General features: G+C 41.6%; 1 protein-coding gene across 1 annotated transcript in view; it reads left to right on the plus strand.

Moving 5' to 3' along the window:
* LOC306749427 (cytoplasmic phosphatidylinositol transfer protein 1-like) overlaps nucleotides 1-17,473 on the plus strand; it is a gene marked incomplete at both ends in the record, with an annotated part of 36,673 nt that overhangs the window by 17,370 nt on the left and 1,830 nt on the right. Inside the window, 6 exons of the mRNA XM_079232720.1 lie at nucleotides 6,635-6,783; nucleotides 9,439-9,527; nucleotides 10,353-10,360; nucleotides 14,048-14,119; nucleotides 15,426-15,521; nucleotides 17,175-17,330. Coding sequence (XP_079088846.1) covers nucleotides 6,635-6,783; nucleotides 9,439-9,527; nucleotides 10,353-10,360; nucleotides 14,048-14,119; nucleotides 15,426-15,521; nucleotides 17,175-17,330 — 570 coding nt within the window. The remainder of the gene's footprint in view (nucleotides 1-6,634; nucleotides 6,784-9,438; nucleotides 9,528-10,352; nucleotides 10,361-14,047; nucleotides 14,120-15,425; nucleotides 15,522-17,174; nucleotides 17,331-17,473) is intronic.

Raw genomic sequence — 17,473 nt, forward strand, 5'->3', positions numbered from 1 at the left:
CGTTTATTTATGCTTCAAGTCTATTTTTCCTACAATACGAGTGTAAACGTGAGGTTGATGCTCAGAAAAGGGCACCGAACACTGTCTCTGGCCACAAATTGCTGGTGATGCACAATCTATGCAATCGATGGGCGCAGAGTACTGGTGAGTAACTGGGGGTCGAGATGCACTGAACTGTTATCACTTGCTGGCCGGTGGCGGGTTAAGAGTAGTGAGCGAGGAGTCAGCAGGCAGTCAATTGCAGTATAAAACACTGACAATACAAGCTGTTTTCAAAGTGTGTAAGGCAACACAACCACGAGAGGTCCTTGAGCATGCAGTCAAAACTGGACACCAAAAATAATGTGCAATTTGCTGCAGCAGAATGAGAGATTAGCCGTGGACAGACACGCACGCTTAAAATAGATTTTAGAGAAAGAATTAGGACATGTTTAACTTCTTAACACTAATTGTAATCAGCTCATAATGTATAAATACAACTTCTAAATCTTTTTTTGCAATAAAAATACAGTCCTTTCTGTGTGTTTGTATGCAAATATCCACAAAAGATGACTATAACAAAGTACAAGGATTACATTTATAACTTTTATGATTCGTGACTAAAAACAGTGATACAAGCCGAACAGTGAGTTTTTATAAACCTACACACAACCCTAAAATGGACATACAACTGCAGAAGCCATTTATCTGAACAGGAACACACTTATTTATGCTGAAAAGCAGTAATTACTCTGTCTTTGGTTGAATTTTAATTACATGTATGCATTGTGCCCAGTATTGTCTTATGCGTGTGCGTGTGTGTGTGTGTGTGTGTGTGTGTGTGTGTGTGTGTGTGTGTGTGTGCGTGTGTGTGTGTGTGTGTGTGTGTGTTATCTTACACTCGCACTAACACACTCCTTGGCTGCAGCACAATGACAGCTCCCCACCACCTGCTGTTGTGTTAGAACAGGGGGGCGGTAAGCGACACAGCTTGATCATAGAATTGGTTCATTACTTTCATCTTTAAATAGTATTTTACTTTTCATAAATGCATATTAAGCCATGGCTCTTTAATGCACTGGAGGTTTTTGTTATTGTTTTTTTGCATTCACTTGGTAAAATACCAAAAGGTATTTTGTTTAATTATTTCCTGTGTTGGGGACCACATTTAAATGTAACCAAGACATTGCTGCTATTACTTTGAACTGACATTGTGATGTGATATTGTAATATTCATCTGCTTATTAACGTAAAAGTTTGATATTTAGTAAATTTGCTTATTGGCTTACTGACGGAGAGTAAAGGTGCAATTATGCTTCTTACAGAGTCGGTCTGCAACTAACGATTATTTTCATTGTCGATTTAATCTGTTAATTATCTTTGATCAGTGTTTGCAAAAGCCCAAGATGACATATTTAAATCTCTTTTGTCCACAACTCAAAGATATTCAGAAAACTGTCATAGATAAGAGTTGTAAAGAAACAAGAAATGATTTACAATTAAGGAACATTTTGACTTTTTTGTATTACAAAAACTTTAACCAATAAAAATGCTTATCAAAATAGTTGGAAATTAATTTAATAGTTGACAACTAATAAATTAATCATTGTAGCTCTGGTCCAAATGAGACAAAAATGACAATTCAGTTATTAGCAGCGGGTTTAGTGATGTCTAGAACTATTTCTGGGCTTGGGGCATTAGATTAAACATTTGTTTCCATTATATGTGCTGAGCTAAGTTAACGACTGCTGGCTGTAGCTTCATGTTTGACAGATATGAAAACAGAGGAGTTTCACAAAAGGATTGAAAGAAATTAAGTAGAGGGACCAACATCAGGATGATATTTTTTCTCCCTCTGAGTTTTGAGCTCTCAACCTCCAGAAATAACTGTCACCAGAGTTAATGGTACTGAGGACTGAGTGCTGAAAGTGACTGAACTGTATGTGGCTTTCACAGATACCACATAATGAGGTTTGGTGTCAGAGTGTTCACAAAAGGACAGGTTGAAATTAGGTGAAGACATAGCAGTAGGGTGAGGATATAAAAAGAAGTAAGGAAGAAAGAAATATAGAAAATTGACTGTATATGTAAATCAAAGGACCAGAGGTGTCAAAAGTATTCACAATCATTAATCAAGTAGAAGTATAGATATTAGGGTTTAAAAATACTTCTGTAAAAGTTGAAGTATCAACTCAAGCTTTTTACTTAAGTAAAAGTGTAAAAGTACTGGTTTAAAAACTACTTAAAAGTATAAAAGTAAAAGTAATGTAAGGGGAATGTTTTTTTTCCATTAAGGACAAACTCTTAAGCCGCGTCTCAGGGGCCTATAGTGCACTACTCCACCTCCCCCAAAACAATCATTTTTATAAAGGCCATAATGTTTTAAAATGTTAAACTCGTTTCAGCTGCATACATGCCCATTTAAAATGATCACATTTTATTACAATGCAAATACATTAAAGTACCATATGTGTACTACTGAGCATTAACATGCGTTTCATGGAGCGGAAGACATGATAACTAGTTGCCTATAAGTATTGTAATAGTGCAAAATAGGCGGCGACTCCGACACAAACACTTAAAGCTGTGGTTCTCAAACTTTTTCTGTAAATAATGTAATTGTGTGACTCATCTGTGCTTTTATAAATAACAGAATAAAGACAATTGCAATCACTTTCAAGTAAATCAGATTGCCCCATCAGACAATGTTTTGTGTAAGTTCTATCTGTGCAAAAAAATAACTCATATTTAGTTACTACTAAATAGCTCATTGTGGAAAACAATAAACTTTTAATTTTTTTTGCCAAACAAAACAGAATGAGTGCACATATGTGAGCATCAGGTTGTATCAGTATTAGTGGCTGCAGTGACCTGCTTTCCTCGACACATATGTTATAAACGGGGTTGTAGATTTGATACGGCCTCTCTCAATTCATGCTCAATATTGAGCTTAGATCTGTTTTTTTATTTTGAGAAACGCAACAGCAGGAAAAGACGAGCTCACGGAGCTCACGGCGTCGCGTCAAATCGCGCATGCGCTAGCGTAACCTGTTAACGGCGTACCGTAACCATTTACCCGAAAGTACAGGCATTTGTCCATGTATTTATTAATGACTTAGTCTTATATTCGTGTACTTTGTACTTTTGTAATATGTGAAGCCAGCAGCTCATTGTTGGTAGAAGCACTTTGGCTCGTTTCACCTGGAGCAGGAGAGCTGCTCCGGGTTCAGAGAGCTGCTCCGGTGCGAGGAGAACTCCGGTTGCTCCTCACATGAGAGCTGCTGTTGCCATCTTCACCCTGAGAGCGTTTAAAACGCAGATATAGTTTTAAAATGTAGGGAGTAGAAAGTACAGATATTTGCGTGAAAATGTAAGATAAAATAAATACTCCAGTAAAGTATAGATACCCAAAATTTCTACTTAAGTAAGGGAACGAAGTATTTGTACTTCGTTAATTGACACCTCTGCAAATGACAGGTAGAAGAAAAAGGACCTCCGATGAAACATCTTTTCTCATTGCTGTCAGCCCTTGATCCAACCCAATGGCTCTACTTTCTTCAGGGAGGAATAGAAAGAGATAAAAAGAGATCATTCATGGCCACTTCAACCTGAGGCAAAGGGCCACTTTTCCCTCCTAGTCATTAGAGCAAGATTTCCAAAGACAACAATGAAAGCAGCCTCTCATTCATCAGCAGCAGCCATCAGTTAGACCGCACACAGGGGCCGAATACAATGGCAGGTAGGAAGGACATCATAACAGCTGGCGTGTTTACACAATAAGTCTCAGCCCTGAATGAGCCACGGGAAACATGAAAGATGGTGCTTAATGTTAATACGCGGTTGCTGGCCATCAGAGTGGCATTCAGAGGTCTCCTCGAGTGCATTCTGCCTTGATGCTTTTCATCTCGCAGGCAGATTTATGTGTGCCGTTCAACCACATCTCATCTGTGTTTTGCCGAAACAGGAATCTCTGGAAATGTAATTATTGATTTTAGATGATAACCTCAACCTTCTTCTTCTTTTAGCTGTCTGAATGTCGTGGACGTCCCCGCTCTCTATCATAATGACACTGACAGAATATGTTAATTAAGCAAAAAGGTACGATAGGCAGTACTGTGTTGTGCAATAATGTACTGTTCAAGGGAGTTGTTAGGCAAAGACTTGAACCAGGCCGGTTGAAAGCAGGGTGAAGGATGCCACCGATGTAAAGAAGTGCTCTCGCTGCTTCTGTCCGTCTTTTCTCCGTCATTTTTCTTCTCCATGATGTTTAGAGAACTTGCCTCACGTCGGGAAATTACCGACGTAATTATCTCTCACTGGAAATTATCACGATTTTCATTCCTCATATTGAGGTTAGGGAGGAAGTGACGTGTGTGTTGTCGTTCGTTATGCTAGTGTGGGGGATGCTAAGTGAGCTTGTTAGCTGTTTCGTTTGGGCTAACGTTACTGTTGGCGAAGAGCCCCGTTGCAATACTGTGAACACACCAAGCAATACACCTGCAAGTTAAGGAAACCAACGTCTGCGAGTCGTTACTGCGGACGTTGCAATATTAAAGTTTACACGAAACATGCTTGGTTACTGTCAAGCTTGAAATGACAACTAACGGTCGCGCAATTTAAATCTACCTGTTATTTTAAGTGCGCACTGATATGGAACGCTCTAAATGTAAACAGGCTGTACAGTACTTTATGGCTGAATAAACTACACCCCGTGACTCACTCTCAACCAATCAGAATGCTTGATTTGATCTACCCGTATTATAAATACAGATTAAATGTGCAACAAATGATACTGTAATGCTGTGGTTCATTTCAAAATAGTGTCAACTCATTACAGCGAGCACTACGCTTTTGCATAACTAACTCACTTTAGCAACTTTAGACGGGTCTAATTTGTTATTAATGAGTTGCTTATGAGTGTCATGTATGTCCTTTGTATATCCCTGGTGTTTAGTTTCACCTTGTGACAGCTATTCCTGTCTGTTGATGCTGTTTCCACGATATGTATTTTGCATGTGTATGATTTTCTAGGCCCTTGTTCATCGCCTCATATATATTATAATGATATTGCAGTTTTACAAAGATCTATGTGTTTAAAACTGCATAGGTAAATGTATTGGCATCACAACAGGCTGTCAACATGTTAGCACTCAGCATATTTTGTTATGGTTTCCCCCCAACTCCTGAGTGAAGTATCTGTCTCTTTAGATGCTAAATGCTCCAAAATATTCAGCAGCTAGTCACTCCAGTTGTCTGTCTGCTGGCCAGGTTGATTTTTAGAGTGTATTTTTCTTAAAACAAGCTGCCTCTGAAAATGACTACAGTGAGAATTTGAAGGCCATAAAACCAAAACATTGAGTTCACTGATGCTGAAACACTTCATAGAGCTGTGAAGAACAGCTGATAATGATCTGTGTTCAACCCCCTTTTACATGCATGGAATCATTGGATCCATTAGTAATAGTGATATTGATGAGAGCAGCTTTAAGTTGTCGAGATGAAGCCTCTTCTCTTCCGTATTGTTGTTTCGTATGCACACATGCTTCACTGCCGCTGTGCGTTGTATGTGTGTCGTGTGCTTGTGTGTGCCTAAGGACACAGGATCCTCCTGCCTGGCCCGTGACTGTGTCATCGCAGCGGAAAAATTATGCCAGACTCCAACAGCTGTTCAGTCAATGTACGGCCATAAACATTCCAGCTACGAATACTTTGCCTCAGCTTTTTCTGATGGAAGAATTTGGCATTGTGGTTAAAATAAGTTACACCCAGAGCTGGTGTACTGGCACACTTTGGCTTTGCTGTTTTCCACTCCGCTATCAAATGTCTCTTCTCTTCATTCCTTGCTTTTTGTGGCTGGATATTGAGTCAGCCAGGCAGTCCTTGTCTTTTTTCCATTAGCTTAACGCAGCTATCATTGGTCGCTCTGTTTGTGTGTGTGGCAGTTGAGTCCTACATGACCCGTTGGCATTCCAGCAGGGGGGCATAAAGTCACCATCAAGGCCGTATCGATTTCCCCCGGCCCGGAAATAGGCCTACAAGCAGTAGGAAATCTCCCTCCTGGAGCACTCTCGCGCTAATGCTTGTCGTTTTCCAAATGTACGGAAAATACTTGCAGTGTGAGCGACCAAAAGGGACATTGACTTTGGGCCAAGTGGGTCATTTGGTGACGAGAGAACGATGTGGGTGTTGACTAATGAACCACAAGGGGCCCGTGGTATAGTTTCACCTCGCTGGCTGCTGCTGGTGTTACTATTGTTGTACTGCTCGGTGGTCCTGACCTGACATGAGGCCCGTGTCACGATGCTGCAGACAGCTCATAATACCCCAGCTTTCCTTCGCTGTGGCGACTGTCCCCAGGTGTCAGAATCACTCAGTGAGAGCAGTAATCCTGGTATTTTCCCTTTGGTGTTTATTTTTATGGCTGCTATACAATTATACCGTTAAGTCCGTTGTTGGACTTCAAACAAAGAGCATGTTGTTTCCATTCACATTTATTTCCCTAATCAGAGTTGAACTGCAGACAGTTTGTTGCTATGACAATGTTAGTATGTTAGCGTGACCTCCTCCTTCTGCCTTAATCGTCTCACAAGATTTAATAAAACAATCAATCTAATGTCACGCTTCTCTGTTTGTTTGTCTCCTGTCTGTCTCCCAGTACCAGATTGGCCAGCTGTATATGATCAGTAAGCACAGTCATGAACAAAGTGAGCGTGGGGAGGGGGTGGAGGTGGTCCAGAACGAGCCATACGAAGACCCCGAGCACGGATCAGGCCAGTTCACCGAGAAACGAATCTACCTCAACAAGTGAGTGTCTTCCTCTTGCCATGCAGCGTATGTTCGATGTTCATTTTAAAATGTAGTAACAATGTGTATGAATGTGGTTTAATACAACATTGATCCCAAAAAGAGAAACCTGTCTTTGATTGCCTAGCTCCAGAGAAATGGCGACTGTATATACTATATATATATATATATATATATATATATATATATATATATATATATATATATACATATTCCATCTCACACTAATGATCCTCAGTATTCTATCACAGGTCAGCGTGTGTGAGGCAGCTGCTGATGAAGCTATCAGGAGAGACCTTGATGTGAAGACATAGATTAGCCATTGCTTAGATATATTATGATGTGTTAATGTCAACATTAGTCTGATTCAAATAAATAGCTGAGTATGAATCGTCACATATAGGACACATTTTAGGTATCATAAGGCTTTGCGAGCTGCACTGAGCATTGCTGTTGTGTATCAGAAATAAGCAAGAGAACAATGTGGTTCGCTCTCCCTTCTCATCTCCCTCCAAGCCTATTTTCCTGTGCTTTGTTTAACTTGATAACCGTGGAATTGATTATTTCATTTTCTGTCATGTAGATTGCAATTTAATTCTCCATGTGCAGTCTGAAGTGTGGTCTCCTCATTCTCATTAGTGCTTTTGCTGTGAATGTGAACCCTCATCACTAACCTGCATCAATTTAGCTGAACAGCATTACAGCAGCAACACATATAGTATGTACAATTCCACAGAATTTAAAGGACAGTTGGACTTTTTATTGAGTATACTGATGACACGAATCCAAGTGAAAGTCTGGTTCAGTACTTCATTGATTACTCTTATCAGATCTACAACAATTTCAAAGGAGGAGAGGTAAACAAACACAATGGATAAGAAGATGGAAGAATGTTAAAGCTTTTGGATAACTGAAAGAGTAGCGGCCTCTTTATCAGGTACACCTACAGTCCGATACAGTGCTGAGTATTTAACACTAAGCTCATAGTTAGTGGTGTGTTACCAAGACTATCACACTGTCAGACAACAAACAGCAATGACGACGCTCTGCTTACACGAAAAACAGCGCAAGAGACAAAACAGGAGATATTAGAAATGCATGGGGACACAGTGGTAAATAAAAAGAGTGTTGTATTTACGGCTATAGAGCATTATTGTAATCAACCCTAACAATAATGGGCCATTTGGTGCTCTTGCCCCATTCACTCCTCTATAGTTCCATAATGCTCAAACTGAAAAAGAGCGCCATACAAAGAAGAAATGACTGATAAGATGAAGTCCACCTTGATCAGAATCAAATACTGTTGTCACAGACAACTGGGTCACTCATTCCCAAAAGTAAGACAATGAGACAGAGATGAACAGAGAGGCCGAGAGGGGAAGGTTTCATGGTTGGGAGTGACAAGTAAGTGGGCCTTTGGGAGCTGTGAAGTGTCATTGACAAACTTAGAAGAAGGGAAGATTTAGTTGTGTGTGTGTGTGTATGTGTGTGTGTGTGTGTGTGTGTGTGTGTGTGTGTGTGTGTGTGTGTGTGTGTGTGTGTGTGTGTGTTGGGGGGGGGGGGGGGGGGGGGCAGAGGGAGATAAGGTCAGTGTAAGTGATGGATAATTTGAGCAGTCACTGTCGGACGTCTCGCCTGCCTCTCTCTCCACCCACAGACCACCTGTTACCATGTTATAGCTGCAGTCTGTGTGTGTGTGTGTGTGTGTGCGTGTGTGTATGTGTGTGCATGTGTGTGTGAAGGCAGCGTGTGACCGGTCTGCTGTGTCTGCACACTCCCCAGTCTGTTTGACAGTCCATTGGAGAGAGACCAGAGGGAACCGTCCGTCTCGTCCCAGCGGTCCGTACAGACTCGGTATAATTTCCACATTCAATTACAGCCGCTAGACACAGAATAAAAAAGGACACGGGTGATAATGTGGGAGCAAAAATAATCAAGGGCTGGTGTAAAAGATAATTATCCTGAAAGCGGAACTTGGTAGAGCTTAATGTTGGTATTGTGTCCAATTATGGTGCTGTTTGCCTCGCTTGATTGGCTGAAATTCATTCAGCAGCAATATGAACCAACTGTAATCTGGAATGCAGTGATTTTTCTGATGGGATTCAATAATGAGAGAGGCTGTTCATTGTTCAAGGTATTACTGTCCCATAAACCTGGTCTTTTCACCTGTGAAATCGTGCATTGATTTTCTTCAAATCTTTGCCTTGGTAATCTCCCTCCAGCTCAGCGAGGTTTGGCCCCCGTTGTTTCTCTTCCGCAGTAATCGTTTGCATTTTAATTGGACGCCCAATAAAATGCCGGCTACTTGGCTGCAACTCTCCGCATTTAGAATCAATTTGTGCTGAGTAATAGCTAGTTCTGTGTGCTTTCCGCCCTCCGTGCCCCTCTCCGTATCCATCACGGTTCAGGCTCCGGTGAAACTCCACTGCAGGGTGGAGCGTGTAATCAGTGTCATTTTGTAACTTCCCCAGGGGCCATCATGGCTTCTTTGTAAGGCCTCCATGGCTCCGAACAGTTGGATGCTTGTCATTGCTTTTTCTGGGTGATAGGAATGGAGTGGAGTAACCTAAAGAGAGGGCTACTTTTACTGTACATTACACAAGTTGTTTGTATTATCAGTCTTACAAATACATCCGTTCTCTTTCTATGTTTCAGCAAGCTGCCCAGCTGGGCCAGAGCAGTGGTCCCTAAAATCTTCTATGTCACAGAGAAGGCTTGGAACTATTACCCCTACACTATCACAGGTAATGATTTAATTACACATCCTTGTGCTACAGTTATCAGGTATACTCCTTCATGAATAAGCATGTGTATACATGCCCATTTGTCCCACCAGTATTACATAAAGAACACTATATTATGTAACAAATACTAACTAATAACTAGGCAACCCCTGTCTCTTTAAATAAAGAGCTCTCCCTCTGTAATAGCATGGCTTTCCAAAGATTTTTACTTGAAAAATGCACACACACATAAATTCCCATTTTCTGCAGCCCTCTATAATCATGGCTCTGTTTGCCTGATGACAGCCATCATATGGGATCATTTGGAGGGGAAAGGGATAAAGAAGCAATCTTCTATAATATTCACAATGGGCAGAGGGCAGGAAGGACGGTGGAAGTGATGGAGAGAGGACAGGCAGGTGTAACTGAAAGATAAATGGTCAAATGGAAAGCTATACAGGAACACAGGCTTACGAAAGAATACTGACAGGTAAATACACTGTCCGCATGCGGATATCACATCGCCTTATGGCGATGTTGTACTTTGAGTAACTGAAAGCACGGCAGCATGCAAAACCACATGGTGGCATCTGCACAGGGAAGCAGTTCTCCTTTGTGTACAGTATGTCCATAATGTTTCTTTTTTTTATGAGACTGTGTCTTAAGCGCTCTCGCTGAGACTGAAATGCTATTGCTGAAGCTTAATGGTCCATTTTGAAGTAAATTGTTTTTTCTTATCTCTCTCATACTGTTTCATTCTTCTGTCCTCTTCTACCTGTCTGCACCCATCACACACCTCCCATTTCTGCCCATTACACTGATGGCTTCTGCTGGGAATATGGTCAGAGTACACGGTGAGTACTCTCAATGCGTCTGCATCCACGCACATGAGCACACACAATCACACATACGAATAACACTTTGATCCAAAAAGTGCCATGTTGATCTTTGTGGGGTTAAAGAGCAGAGTGGTTCCACTCCCTGAATGCTGCTGGTACTGGATGCCAAATGTGAAAATCCAGTCTCCAGCGGGAATCCGTGGTTCTTTGAATCGTGACATAAAAATATCTTGCAATACCATCTGTCACACTGTGCATGTCTGTAGTGTCAACAGGGTTTACGCTGTAGTCTATTGGCACACAATGTCTTGCAATATGCGCCAATATTACGTTACCAGATTCCCTTCTTTTAATAATTTTCCTTTCCTGGAAAGGTTCCAGACTGTTTAGCCTTTTGACAGTTAGTTGGTTGACATTTGAGTGATGGCACGTGTTCATGTTGCTGTGTGTCTGAATGCAATGTATTACTGTGCACACTGATTCAACTTGATGAGATTGAAGTCATATATAAGGCATGAATAAATAAATGCTTTTCGAAAAATAGTGTGTGTGTGTGTGTGCGTGTGTGTGTGTGTGTGTGTGTGTGTGTGTGTGCGTGTGTGTGTGTGTGTGTGTGTGTGCGTGTGCGCCCACAACATAGAGAGAGAAAGATAAACGTGTTTGTAACATTTCTTACCTTCATTCATCAGATTGTGCCCGAAGCAAATTTCTTTTAATCCAAACAGTAACAACATCTCGTCTCCGATTTCAGAATGTTCCATACAGTGACATTTAGCTTCAACTATCCCATCTTTCAAACACATGTAATCTTACATGTGTGATCTGGAAACTCAATTAAATTAAAAAGTAATTACCTTTTTTTCTTCTTGCTTTGCGTTGATCTCCTTCTGACTTAATGATTTGTTTGTGTTGTACATAACTAACAGTAATCATCAGCATCAACCCTTCATTGCTCATCCGAGTCAGAGTCATGGTGGCAGCGTGCTAAACAACATGATGTTCTTCTCCTTCAGCTCTTCCTTGGGAATCTCAAGGTGTTCCCAGGCCAAGTGGTATATTTAATACCTCCAGTGTGTTGTGGGTCTGCTTGGGATCAACTACCACTTGGATATGCCAGGAATAACTCAGGATGAATCCTGATCATCCTATAATTTCAGCTGCTTGTATCTGAAATCAAGTTGTTTAATGTACTCCTCTCAAACTCAAGACCACAATGAAGGTTGAAATGTAAAATGGAGATGTAGGAACTTCCTCCTCAGCCTGAGATCGTTCTTCACTGATTGTTTGGTACAACCCCAATCTGCACTGATCAAGTATCAACTAATTAAGCTTATTTTCCTTATAACCTCCAAAGCTCTCAGTGGTACGCTTGTTTAATTCACCGTCACTGAGAAAAAAGCATAATGATTTGCTCGGGGACATTAGAGGAACATTTACCTGCGCGCCTTCTGTCAGGCATCAAGGAAGCATCAGTGAGTCACAAATAAAATCAGCGGCAGGCCGATCAATTCCCCTGCGACTGTGCAAGTACATGGAACATCTGGGCGTTGCAGGAGGTCGTGAAGTTTGTTAAGTCACATGGGTGTTGCCAAAAAATTAGCAGGAGCAACGTTTCCTGAAAGAAATATGCTGTGGGTGTACAAAGCTGCTCACAGTGTTCTCAAATTAGCAATCATCATGATTTTGATAAGAGCCTCTATAACAAAACTGATGTCCAGATGTGCTTCATATTTATAGTCTGTGTCGATGGTGCTTGTGTAGTCACGCTGCCTCGTGGGACTGATTATGCTCGTGAATGGTTGGCCATGATTAGCCAGAATGGGTTGATGATGCAAAAGATGAGGATAATGATTGGGAGGGGCAAAGACAAGGACTGTGCTATTAAAATAGGTCGTCTTCATGTCTCTCTACTCGGCACCAGCAGGTTGACGCTCAGTGAAATTTCATCATGACTATTTGATGGATTTAGTACAGATATTCCTATGAGCCTCAGCTGTACTTTGTGTGGGTACTTAGAGTAATCCTAGTCAGCTAGCTGTCTTATCTATGCGTGTGCTGAAAAGTACAAATCTCTTGTTCATACACAGCCCTGGTAACTGGACCCTCCAGATAGTTTGTCCCGTCATTCCTCTCTTCTTTGAATGAAGAAATACCCCCCAGTTCTAATGTAACAGAAGCTTTGGCAGGACCAATATACGCTAACCTCTTAAGGAGCCGCCATTGTTCAAAACAAAGTGTCACCTCTGGATTTTCATGCGACATGTGATCCCGCGGTCCTCGTGTCATCTCTTGACATCGGCAGAATTCAGCTGTCGTTTCAAGGTAGCGGCTTCCTTGAGTCAGTCAATGACAAACAAATAACTATTACAGCTAATCGGGAACAGTGAACATTCGTGCTTGTGCAAAGGTCTGGGGAAAAGGCCATCGGTGTACAAAGAGGATCGAGAGGGATGGTAAATTGGGAGGGTTGTATTTGTTCGGGTTTTTAATTCAATCATCAACAATCTTTCTTCTTTCCACCTTTAACTCGTGGCTCCGCCGTGTCTGAATACAGCCTCACAGAGCTGCTCATGAGGCTTCAGACTCTTTTATTCTGTGTGAGAAATATGAAAAAGAAAAGCTAAAGTGAATGACAGCAGATTAAAGGAATTTAAAAGGTACATGCTCACAGCACATCGTGTCACATCCAACCACTTCATGAGCACGATACACACTGCATGGAGTGTGTGTCTGCGTGAGTTCATGAAAATGCTGCATACTGTTTTATGAGATTAATACTCAATAGTATTATAGACCAACCAGAAAGATAGCAGCACACTTGTGCCCTCGGCAAAAAGACAGTGGGATTTTTCCATTGGGTTATTGCAGTAAATAAGTTCTGTGGTAAAAAAAACGTTGATGACACTTACACATTTTGAGATATTCTTTGCTAATGAACACCTTTTATGATTCTTGAAGCGTGAATGCATAGGTCAGGAGTCAAAATTGAATGTTCAGCTATTGACAACCAGGATCGTGTGAGTTTACACACTAAGGCTGTAAAGGGCAGACAGTCGCCGTGATGATGTTTTGTAGTCTCATTTCGCTCCTTTCATGCATGTAACCAAAAACCCAAGGACTTAGAAACAAAGCAACCGGAAGTGCGAAACATGCTAATTTCTTTGCAGGTTTTAGGGTTGATTCCTGCTGCACTCTATAGCTCATTCTTCCCTCCGGTTGTCTTTGTTCTGCTGTGGCACACATAAACACGCTTTCACAAACACACACACACACACACACACACACACACACACACACACCAGCTTGTACATCAGCAGGTTATGTAAGCAGTATTCTTTGGTTGTATAATAATAGGAAGTGTTAAGTTTTAATCTAATCAAACTGCTGTGTTCAAGAGCTGATAAATGGCAGTCAATACCAAAGGCAATAAAGTGTGTGTGCGTGTGCGTGTGCGTGTGCGTGTGCGTGTGTGGTGTGTGTGTGTGTGGTGCTTCTGAAGAAAGGGAGAGGTGCCGTAAATCTACACAGTGAAAGAGTAGTCACTCATGCTCATCTGGTTTGGGCGATACAACACGCACTCGGAGACACACAATTAGTCTCACATCTCCTCCTGTGCGATGCGATCTGGTCCAAACCTAAACTATGTAATTATCATCTGTTCGTATCAATTTCTCACTCCCTTGTCTTCTCTTTCCCCTCCAGTGCTCCTTCCTGCCCAAGTTTTCCATCCACATAGAGACCAAATACGAGGACAACAAAGGGAGCAATGACAGTGTGAGTAGAACTCCGAGTGTCGTGTGGTCGGGAGCGTATTGTGTATATCTGACAACGCAAAAGGGATCTCGGCAACAACAGAATCTCCTGTCTTGTACCTTTGCCAGTCCCCTGTTTTTGTTTATTTTATTTTATTGCCTCTTTTTTTTTTCTTCCCATATTTTCACCGCTCTTGCCTCCTCATCCGAGCTGGTGAACTCTCCTTGTCAGAGGGTGACGGCATCATTGTGTATCATTTCATTGTGAGATTTTTGCTGATGGTTTAGCACTCAGTCTGCTATGTTCTCAGTCCTGTGGATAGTTTTTACTCAGTATGATCAAGCTTTTCGGAACATTTATGTGATTAAAAACATGAAGTTATGAGAGTTAGGAGCAGGTCAGTCAGACCATCAATAGTTGAACATAAATAAATCATAAACAATCCACGGTTCTGTAGCGACATCCCAATCAACAGCTAAATGTCAAAGACATCACAGAACCATTTAATCATTTCAGCTTAATATAATGAATACTATTGGCGTGAACGTTTTTACAACATTATTTCCAATGCATGAGGTGCAGCTCAATTACATATTCATAAATCATAGCAATAATAATAATTGGTTTGTTCTGTGGTGTGTTATGCAATACTGCCTCGATCCAAACTGGCTGAAAACAAAAGGCCGAGGCTCCACCTAGTGGTGGCTCATGGGAGATGCAAACCCAGTATGGTTTCACAGACGGTCCTGATTTCACTTTTGAAGGTGAGGTGTTTTCAAAGTGTTTTCAAAGTGTTTTTAAAGTGTTTGCTCCTTCCGTTCTCAAGTTTGCACTTCCTGCCACAGCCTTCACTATTTGTGAAGTCTTTCTTTTTCTCCCTCCATTCTTCTCCCTCGTCTCTTTTAATAACCTCTCACTGCCCTTTCCTCTTCCGCTACACCTCTATGAACGCGTGTGGAAAGTGTGCTCACCTCTCTGTGACGCATGAGCAGTGAAATTGTTCTAAGTGAGTCAGACACAGGAAGAAATCACAGACCATACGGAGTGAGTCACATTCATCCTCACAATTTGTTTAGTGTATTAAAGCCAGAAGGAAGGACACTTGTGCTTTGTAATTGTAAGAGCAACAAGATATATTGCATTATTGTCAATCCGCCAAACGCCTTTGAACCCCTGCTTTCCTCTGAAATATTGAACACACTTTCTGTAAGTAAGTGTGTGAAGCTGCCCCATTACAACCGTACCAAGAGACATGGGACATCACAACGCACAACATATGTGGATTTAAATATCCTCCTCACACTTTGAACTGTTCCCTGTTCCTCAGATCTTTTGCAGCGAGCCTAGGGACGAGGAAACAGAGGTGTGTTTCATGGACATCGTCTATGATGAGATCCCTGAGCGCCACTACAAGGAGTCCGAGGTGAGGGGAGTCGAGTCGTTGACCTCATGATACAAATACTTCTGTTTGTATGAGTGCAGAGGAGCATGGGGCGAATGAATACACGCACACAAAGACAGAGGAAGGAAGGATACAAATGAGAGAGTAGAGGAGAGAATATGGAGATGAACGGAGGAACAACGGGGGGGGCAAACAAGTCCATGAATTAAAAAGGAAAAGAAGGGATGGCTTGTGAGAAGATTGACAGAATAGAGTGTTATCTTTCTCTTGCAGCACCAGCTCATTTTTGACCACGAGCTGGCCATCTGCCTCTTCAGAGTGATGGAAAGGCATGTTTATGTGAGGGGGAGGTGATGGACATTAGCTGTGGTGATTTGACATTTGTATGTGTGTGTGCGTGTGTGTGTGTTTGCCCGTCTGTCAGGGTGTGATGGTCATAAAAAGCTGAGCTATTAATAATCGCGAGGGGCCATGATGTCACTGCAGTGGTGTTTTATTATTGACACCCCCACTTACACACACCCACACACACACCTCCCACCAGGCTTTATGGTCTTCTGCTTTTATCCTCTCAAAGCTAAAAATAGCTCAGAGATGCAGTGCAGGGCTAAACGTGGATGTCACATGGCCAATGTAAATATCATATGATGGTTTTTTTGCAGGCACAACTGACAATACACAACATAGACCAGTTTCATGAATGAAGTCAGACACCTCGAAAGCATCAATGAACTAATATAGCAAATGTGTTGTTTTTTCTTGCTTTACATGCTGGACTCAGACAAACACAGAGTTTTCTTACACATATTAAATTTAAGAAATAAAAGACAATTATCACAGACATACTTGTTTCGTACGTATTCTACAGTATGTTAGCTTAGCTTAGCACAAACACTGGTAACAGTGGAAACAGCTAGCCTGGCTAATAGTCTAAAGTACAAAAATGTGCCCACCCCGACGTCTAACATGTTATATTATTTGGTTAATCTGTACAAAAACTGAAATGTAAAAATAATGTGTTGTAGATTTAACAGGGGTTAGATGTCTAACTATTTACTGGCCTAAGTCACTTCCTGAAGTGTAAGGTTGCCAACAAAGACTCCAGGAGCCTGGCACGTTATCCCCGTAAAACCACAACAGGCTTGCTGTTTCCCCCTGTTTCCAGTCTTTATGCTAAACTAAGCTAGCTGGCTGCTGGCTGTAGCTTTTTATTTAGATGTACAGACATCCAACTCTGAGCAAGAAAGCGAATAAGAATACTTCCTGAAACTATTCAGTATATCTATAATAGTGGTATTTTATAAAATAATGAAAGTCTGCTCACTAACGTACAACACGTTTTATGCACAGGCAAATGCAACAGGCCTTTTCCACCTCCACTGCAAGTGTTTTTCCAGCAGGGCTGAAGAGAGTTGTATCACTGCACACTGTCACAGTCAGACACACGACCCAAGGACGAATGAGCACGACAGCATAATTAGTCTCTGGGGGGGCCGTGATTAATGCACGCTAAGTTTGAGAGCAGAGACTCAGAATAAATGCAGGTTCCTGTCCTTTAGGCAGGGAGGAGGAAGTGTGTGTGTGACAGATAAATGACGGGAAACAGCATTTTAATAATGTACATGTTGTTTTGGTCCTACCTTCTCTCTCAACTGGTGTATAATGGCCTTGCAGGACCTGCTTTATTTCAAGTCAAAGAAGACTAACCGAGGCCTCCTGGAGGAAGGGTGGATCAACAACCAAGAACCCATCATGTGCTCCTACAAGCTGGTCACAGTCAAGTTTGAAGTCTGGGGCCTGCAAACACGTGTGGAGCAGTTTGTACACAAGGTAGGGATATTTAAAAAAAAGTTATTTCCTCTCAGAAATACCCTTTCCTTACTCAGTCAAACGGTTTGACCCTTGTAAATCAGTGTCAGTGCTTGAGGCGTTTCACTACCAGTTGGTCATGAACCAAATCAGACGCTCCATTT

The sequence above is a fragment of the Taurulus bubalis genome (assembly GCF_910589615.1).
Source record: "Taurulus bubalis genome assembly, chromosome: 17".
Taxonomy (NCBI): domain Eukaryota; kingdom Metazoa; phylum Chordata; class Actinopteri; order Perciformes; family Cottidae; genus Taurulus; species Taurulus bubalis.